Source organism: Poecilia formosa, unplaced genomic scaffold (genome assembly GCF_000485575.1).
Source record: "Poecilia formosa unplaced genomic scaffold, Poecilia_formosa-5.1.2 Scaffold319, whole genome shotgun sequence".
Classification (NCBI taxonomy): Eukaryota; Metazoa; Chordata; class Actinopteri; order Cyprinodontiformes; family Poeciliidae; genus Poecilia; species Poecilia formosa.
In genome coordinates, this window is record NW_006800258.1 from 297,963 (window position 1) to 306,103 (window position 8,141).

General features: G+C 40.7%; 1 protein-coding gene across 1 annotated transcript; it reads right to left on the minus strand.

Moving 5' to 3' along the window:
- Positions 1 to 2: 2 nt before the first annotated feature.
- LOC103152607 (E3 ubiquitin/ISG15 ligase TRIM25-like) lies at positions 3 to 934 on the minus strand (the record flags this gene model as incomplete). The annotated part of the gene is made up of 1 exon (XM_007573154.2): positions 3 to 934. A coding segment is annotated over exon 1 (717 nt), but the record flags the coding sequence as incomplete, so codon positions are not given.
- Between the last annotated feature and the right edge of the window lie 7,207 nt (positions 935 to 8,141).

The window sequence follows — 8,141 nt, forward strand, 5'->3', positions numbered from 1 at the left end:
CTGTCCTCCACTGTTTTATCAGCAGAGTGATTGATGGCCTCCACCTCCTGCTGAAGCAGTTTCACATCTTCCTCTTTGTCCTGGATCATCTGTTGGATTTGTTGTCGCCTCACCTGGAGCTCCTTCTGCTTCTCAGTCCTTTCTTTTGCAGCTGTAACCGTTTCATGGCTGTTATGTTCATCCACAGAGCAGAGATAGCAAATACACTTCTGATCAGTGCGACAGAACATCTTCATCACCTCATCATGATCAGAACAGATGTTCTCCTGTAGGTTCTTGGTCGGCTCCACCAGCTTGTGTTTCTTCATTCCAGGGACATCAAGATGAGGTTGAAGGTGATTCTTACAGTAGGAAACCAGACAGAATAAACAGGACTTGAGGGCTTTCAGTTTTCTTCCAGTGCAGAAATCACAGGCCACATCTTCAGGTCCAGCATAGCAGTGGTCAGCAGCAGCAGCAGCAGCAGCCTCGAGTCCAGTCTTCTTCAGCTGCTCCACTAAAGCTGCTAGCATGGTGTTCTTCTTTAGCACAGGCCTCGATGTGAACGTCTCCCTGCACTGAGGGCAGCTGTGGATTCCCTTCTGATCCTCTTCATCCCACTGGGTTTTAATACACTTCATACAGTAGCTGTGTCCACAGGGAATAGCCACCGGATCCTTCAGTAGATCCAGACAGATGGAACAGGAGAAAGTTTCTCTGTCCAGCTGATTCTGCTCCATTTCTGCTCTCAGTCACAGTGACTGTGAGAATCATTTCCTGAAAATAGAAAGTTGATTGAGCTTTGACCTGTGAGTCACATGTCAGTGCAGAGAGGCTGCAGCCAATCAGCTTTCACCTTCAGCAGACGTTGGATCCACCCACATTCAAGGCGTGTTTGAGCAGAAAGAAGAGAGAGAAATATGAGACTTAGAGAGATGAAGATGATGAACTGAATGAATGGAGGAAGAAGAGAGTCTGGTTGTTCTGTTTTAATTTGTAATGGAGCAACAGCAGTAAGTAATGAAGAAGCAACAATGTTAGTGGATACATTTTCCAAAATATATAAAGAATATGATTGCACAATGGAGCCAACTTTTTGTTATTTTATTTTTTAATTTTTAGAAAATTAGTAAATAATACAAGATAGTGTCATTTTTCAGTAGTTGAGTTCAAACCTACTTTGAGGAAAGTTAAAATGTCAACTAAAGGAAATTATTAAATCTATTACATAATGATAAGTGAACTCAGTGAATATCCAAAGTGAATCTTATTGGACTTGTTTAACAATGTATGGGAATGTGAAACATTACCTAAAATTGGTGAAGAGGTTACAGACTCCAAACCTTGAAAACTTATAAACATTCATATTTCAATCTGTTTTGCCATCAACGTGCAGGTGTTTGAACAATATTCACAAGACAGGGCAAATCAGACATAATATGCTGTCAGCATAACATATGACGTCATGCTGGTCTGTCATATAAACGCCCAATAAATTCTGCTGAAGTTGGTGGCTGTTGTCTTACAATAGGTAAAATAGTTAAACATTTCAAAAATAGTATACTCTATATATTAGTAATTCCTTACAAAGGTAAATAAATAAATAAATAAATAAAAAGAGCTCAAAACAAACATTAACTCAAAAGTTAAGGCTATTTATTTGAAAACCATTCTGAATATCTGGAAACTGTCCTAATCCTCATCGGTGCAGTTTTCTAAAGCTGTCAGCAGGGGGCAGAGTCACCCCACCACACAGAGAGTGCGACAGGGCTCCAGGGACCGTGGAAAATGAAGATGTATTTTTCTCAGTGATGACAGCCAGCCTGTCTGTGGATGTGTTGGTCTCTGTCAGCGCTTTGCCCTTTTATTCGGAGCTTTGGAAGAGGAGAGAACATTGTGTCTGCATCCATGGGGGTTATATTCTACCAGAGATGGGCCGCATGGAGAGGCGAGTGGGTGGACTCAGTGAAACTTATGCAACAGAGAAATGGACAGGAAACAGATCTAGTTTCTCACACTATATATCCGTATATACACATTGTAGACAGACTTTTTAAAGCTTTCCACAATCGTTGCCACGCTAATCTGATTTAATCCAAGGAAACCTATTCCTGTTTGCATGATTTTGTTCGGCCTCTTTCTTATTGAAAGCCATTTAGTAAATTACATATTCATGCACACACTCACACAATACCTAGCGCATACACTGTGCCTTCTGTTAGCACCAGTCAAACCTCCCAGCCATAAATTTTTCATGGAATCATCCTCTGATCCATCACACGTTGCCAGATTTGCAGCCTCCCTCAATGTTGATCCTTTTCTCCCAGCTACTAATTTCATTTCAGTTATTTTATCTCCAATCCAGGTTATTGTTTTTGTTGTTACACCTCCAAGTTCAACTTGTCATATTGATACAGTTTCTCATGTTTCTGTGAAACATTTAAAAGTGTGAAAAGAAAATTAGGTGTTTAGATTCAAGTGTGTTCAGATACATTATATGTTGGATTGCTACTAAATACATCTTATATTAGCTTGTACCATGTACTTGTCAGTGATGTAGTCGTTATTATTACTATCTCCTCTGTTTCTTTCCTCTCTTTCTGCAGGTGTAGAAGGAGACTTCTAGGGTAATGTCTTGTATTCTCTATCCTTATCTCCCTTCTCTACTCTTTAACCTTTTAAAAATTGTCCTCACCTTTCTTCCCAGTTTTACCATCTCCACATCCATGTTTATTTAAAATAAAGTTAAGTTACGTATATTTGTCAAGTGGAACGTCATAGAGAAAGCCATCATGCTCCACTTGTGAAAGTAAAACTGTCGAGCCTCACCTTGGAACTCTGACAACAATTCTGCGTGCCACACTGCCAGATAACATGTAAAACAAAAATAAATAAAAATTAGAAAAAAATTGTAAGCGAGTAAATACTTTTGTCCACTAAAATCCAGCTTTTTGTTTTATTTTTCTGGGAGAACGCTGAATGTGAGCAAGAGTGAGGATGGCGCCCTAAATGTGTGTTCATGTGGGTTAATTCTAAAGGACAGAACTATTAAAGATTAACAACAGAGCACCATGTTTTATTGAGACAAGCCACATTCACAGGCATATGGCTCAAAACACAGACCTACTTAAATATGCGCTCTTGTGTGCAGGGTTTATTTCCGCCTGGCAAAAAGAACCTATTTTCTTTAGAAACAGCTTTTTGCTGCAATGCTGCAATACTGAAAAGAAGAAAATCTTGAACAAGAGTGTTGTAAGATTTTTCTTCACACTTTTGACATGATTTGTCGATTGTCTTTGAGTTTGTGCTTCTTAAAGAAGGTACAGCTGCTTCTTTTTGGTACTATGTTACTGCCCAGGAGCTAACATAAAACAGGAGCTCCAGTATTGTCAAAGGTCCAAATGGCTATAAGGGAAATCTGAACTAAATGCTTAATGCTGTGTGCAACCTACTGCCAAAGCAAAAGCTCCGACATATGCATGTGTGGACTCACAGGACCCCTGGGGGCGTTTCAGAGCGGGCAGAAAAACACAGTGGAGACTTTGGATTCTGGTTCTGATAATAAGGGGGCTCCTGGGGATTGTATTCAATATGCTTTGTGAGTTTCTAAGATTTTAAATTGTGTTTGTTCCAAGATATTGTAAAGAATATGTTTAGTTGTTTGTGGTACATTGGTGAGAAAGTATGATGCCAGATCTGATCAAAGACAAAAAAAAACAACAACAATAATAAGCAATAAATATAGCAAAACTGAGCAACAATAAAACAGAGTGATAAGTTTGTCCCAAATAATCACTTGATAAAGAGCAAAGTGTACAAATAGGCATGTAATAACAAATGTGACTCTGTTGAGGATGATATAGTATTTTGATGCATGTTTTTCCATTGACATATGGTGGAAAATAATGCTAAAGCATTAGCTAACTTTAGCTGCTAAAGTAGGTAAGGTTAGCTACTTTAGTTACGCTGCTAATTCTCCTAAAGTTCTCATTAGCTAACTTAGCATTAGCTAACTTTACGCTAATGCTAAAGTTAGTGATTTAGCATTAGCCTCTATTAAATACTCAATGCTCTTGACTTAGAGCTTTTGTGTGAGCAAAACTAATATCTATATTTAATTCTCTAAGGTTAGCGCAGCTAACTTTTTTAGCTAGTTGTGCCCAACACTGTTCAGAGGTTTGTTAGAGAACAAACAGCCACATGAACAGACTTAATTTGTTTTGATTTCTTTGTATGTGTGGATTACTTGGGATGTTACCAATATCCAGTATGAATTTCATGTTCAATACTTGTTTTATTCGCGGCACCCACAATGGAAGAACCCTCAGGAACAACCAGGACATGCAAGAGAGATCATGTCTGCTGGCCGGCTTGAACAATCTTGATCTTCTCTTACATAAGCATCAGAAGAAGATCAGTGAGGAATTTGGTCAAGGAGCTGACACTATGACTTTGTCCACATTAGCAGTACAAGAGGAAATGTAATGTTACCAGGGAAAATGAAAGCTTTGATGTGTTCATTGAAATCTTGGGGGAACATACTCATAAACACGCTCTGTATAAGAGAAGGAGAAAGCCTGTGTTTAAAGTCGTTTTTAACTGGGGAGTAACTGGCAGAGGAGCTGCTGACTGTGTCACTCCTCCTCCTCTTTTCCTTTGTGTCTGTGTCCTCTGAGAGAAATCCTTCTATTCTTCTGCAGGTTTACACCCACACAGCACGCTATCATCTGCATAGCCATGATATGCCATGCTGCTCCGGGTGTGAAAAATGCACCTTGTTGCTGTCACTGGCACAATGAGTCGATCTTGTACACAACCCGGTGGGGTTCTAATTCTTGATGTGAGAATTTGAGATCTCCAAAACCTTCAGTGCTCCTATTTCCTCTGAGTGGAAATAATATCAACGGTTTGACTTCTGAGTCTGATAGAAAATCTGTGGAGGGGGCAAAAAATTAGGGTGATGGAAACAAGCAAAAAGCTGGTCATAAGAAGAGGCTGATCGTTCGTACTTTGGACTATGTTTCTTTCCTTGTGGAAAGTTTCTGTTTACATCTAAGAAGGAATGGAGAGAGATGGAAAGCTTCATGACTGACCCGTTTAACTTTTGCATTCTGCACATAAGTTTGTGGTCCATTTGTATCCTAAATAAAGACATAAAACTTAAGATATCACATTAACGAGATATTAATAAACATGGAAAAACCTTATATTGTATCAAAAAGACTTTCAGTATTCAACTGACTTGTAGAATACAGAATTTCTGAACAATTTACTGCAATTTGCATGCAACCATCAAGCTAATTGTCTCAGATCGAGTCAGAACTTCAACATCTCAGGCATCAAATTCAACTTTGTAAAGCAGCAGCCTAAACAGGGAATGTTTCCCATAAACGCACCAAAATGTGAATTACTGCAGCCAAAAACAAACTTCAGAGCATCCGTCTAAACAGCCTGAATGCAAACAGTGCATCTATTGGTTGCCATGGTGATTATGGATGCGTGACTCCCACAGTGACAGCTCAGAGACCATGCTGTGTAAACACGGGCTCCCCTGAGAGTGGGACAACCGGTAATGACACCCTCAGAGGAAGAAGAAGAAGAAAAAAAAAACATATCTACAAACACACACATTAAAGCCACCAGAGACACGGCCGCTTGATTTGTTAACGACTCCTGCATGGCCGCCTCCCTCCCGCCGCCACCTTTTCTCACTTCTATCTATACCTGTCCTTTGTTACCCCTGCCTCTTCATCCGGCCTGCAGTATTCTCCCTTATTCAGCCAAAACTGGGCCACTGAGTGCAGCCCAGCTCCACATACACACACGTGCGTGGGCTCACATACCCGCGCACGGAGCGAGTCAATGCTAATTAGCTCCACAAACAGGTCTCGGCTCGCTCTGCAGCGTGTGTGCGTGTTTGGGGTGAGAGCGGGTCAGGGTGCTGTTAACTAACCGGCGTGTCAGGATTTCTTTTTCTGTCCTCATTTACGGAAATGAAGTTTGCCCCCTGAGCGACCCACGTCTCCCGACGCACTGGTGGCAAGAGACAAGGGGGAAGGGAGACGGAAACTACGTGGAAGGGCCACATCCGTTAATTTATACACGAGGAACGTCGAAACGGGCAGAGGAGGACGAGGGACTGCGACAAAGTCAGGCCGGGGATAGAGAGAGGAAGAGAGAGAGAGGGAGAGGGAGAACTGAGAGAGGGATTATGAGCGATGAGTGCACCGAGCGAGTCAGAGTTGAACTTTACCATGTAAGGGAAAGAGATGAGGCCAATTGTAGTCCTTCAGTCCTGGTGTCGGATCATTAATGAAGATCTTCTTGAAGCACATCCTTGATCTCCTCTCCATAAACTGCAATACTTCCTGGACAGCTGTGAAACTGCTAGTGATCCTCCCTCAAGTTAGTGTCTATTCTGAGTCCTCAATTCTAACCTACACTAATAGATCCACGTCAATAAGCACAGTGAGAGAACCAGGTCAACCGGCCTCTTTATTAGGTTGTACCAGGTTGGACTTGCTTCTGCCCTTAAGAATGCCTTAAATGGAAGAGACTGAAAAAGGGTGCTGAAAACATTACTCAGATATATTGGTATATATTGACATAATAGCATCATGGTTTATTCAGATTTTAATCTGTACATTATCCTTACGAAGGTGCTCTGCTGGATTGAAGTGGTCTCATCTAGATATGGCCGTTCACATTTTTCTGTAGCTTAGTCCCACTTCTCATGTCAGTGGTAAATTAAGGGTGCATCTCCACCATCCTTGGTTATTCTGCTTTAATCAAACTCTAGTTAGTTTGCCTAGAAAGTCCAGTTCATTTGGGAAAATGCGTAACTGAACTTTGATGCAGACCAGAAAAGTTGGTCCACCTAAAAGCCAAGGTCTCTCTGTTCAGTTGATGTGAACTCTGGTGTGGTTCGAATGCATACATGAATGCTAAGTGTATAGAAGACTGCTATAGAAAGTAAACTATAGCACAGGGAATTCTGGGTAAATTCAACCAAAACAAGGGCATGTATCTAGAGCTAGTGGGAGAAATGAGTCATGGTCTTTTGCCAAAGACAAAAGAGAAATCCTTCAACCACTAAAACCTCACTCCATTTTTGTTGGAGGAAGTCACACTCAGTGTCTTCTTCAGAGGTTTTTGTGTCATTTCCTTCAATGGTTCTTGGTGCAGCACCACCACAGTCGAGGTGAGGCAGGGAAACTGTTTTTTCAAAGGGTTTGGTTTGTTTGACACAGTGCAGTATGGAAGTGAACTGTACCAGCTGAAAATGTAAGAAATGTCGTAGTCTTGGTCCCCAATCACCATTTGACCGGACTATAAGGTGTAAAAACACCTCAACTTTGTTTTGTTGAAGCATAAATGCTAACATCTATCAGAAAATTTGACTACCTGTCTTTCAGCCCAGGTTCTTAAAGGACATCCTCGTCTTACCAACACAAAGGTTGGTGTTAAAAGCAGAAACTGACTAATCGGTACATCAGCCACAGTTCACACCTCCAGAGTTTCAAAAGTCCTCCAGTCGAGTTGTGATGTATGAGCAGAAGAACGTGCTTTGAGAGAGTTAAGCGTACACTTGTCATCCCAGTTTTTTTTTTTTTTTTTTGGGGGGGGGGATGGTCACCATGGGTTGACTGTCTCTCACAAGAATACATGTCTGCTCCGAATAGCAAGTCATTGTTTATTTCACATTGTCTCCTTGTATGATTCTAATTTCCTCTCTTTTATCAACTTTAAACACTTTGGGTGTATAATGGGGCAAGATGGTCCTGGTTTTGGCAAAATTTCAAAAGAAATTCACGAAGCTTGTTTTAAGTGAGATTAAAATAACATGTCCTGGTCAAAAATAACTCCAAGTGCATCTACATTTGTTCTGGAGGCCAGTTACTATAATCCCATCAAGAGAAGTAGCAGAATGCATCCAGTACCTCAAGTCTAAAACAGCCTCTGTCTTTTCTGAATTTTACAGCAGAACAAGCTTTTATATCTCTACGTCTTACTGATAATATGATTGACTGGTTGGATTTAACAGGATTTATAAATATATGAATATATCGGTATCATTATTATAACAATGGAAGTTATCCAGTGCTGGCCAGTGTTTCATGAAGGCATGTATACTGTAAAAAGTACTGACCCAAGCACTGAGC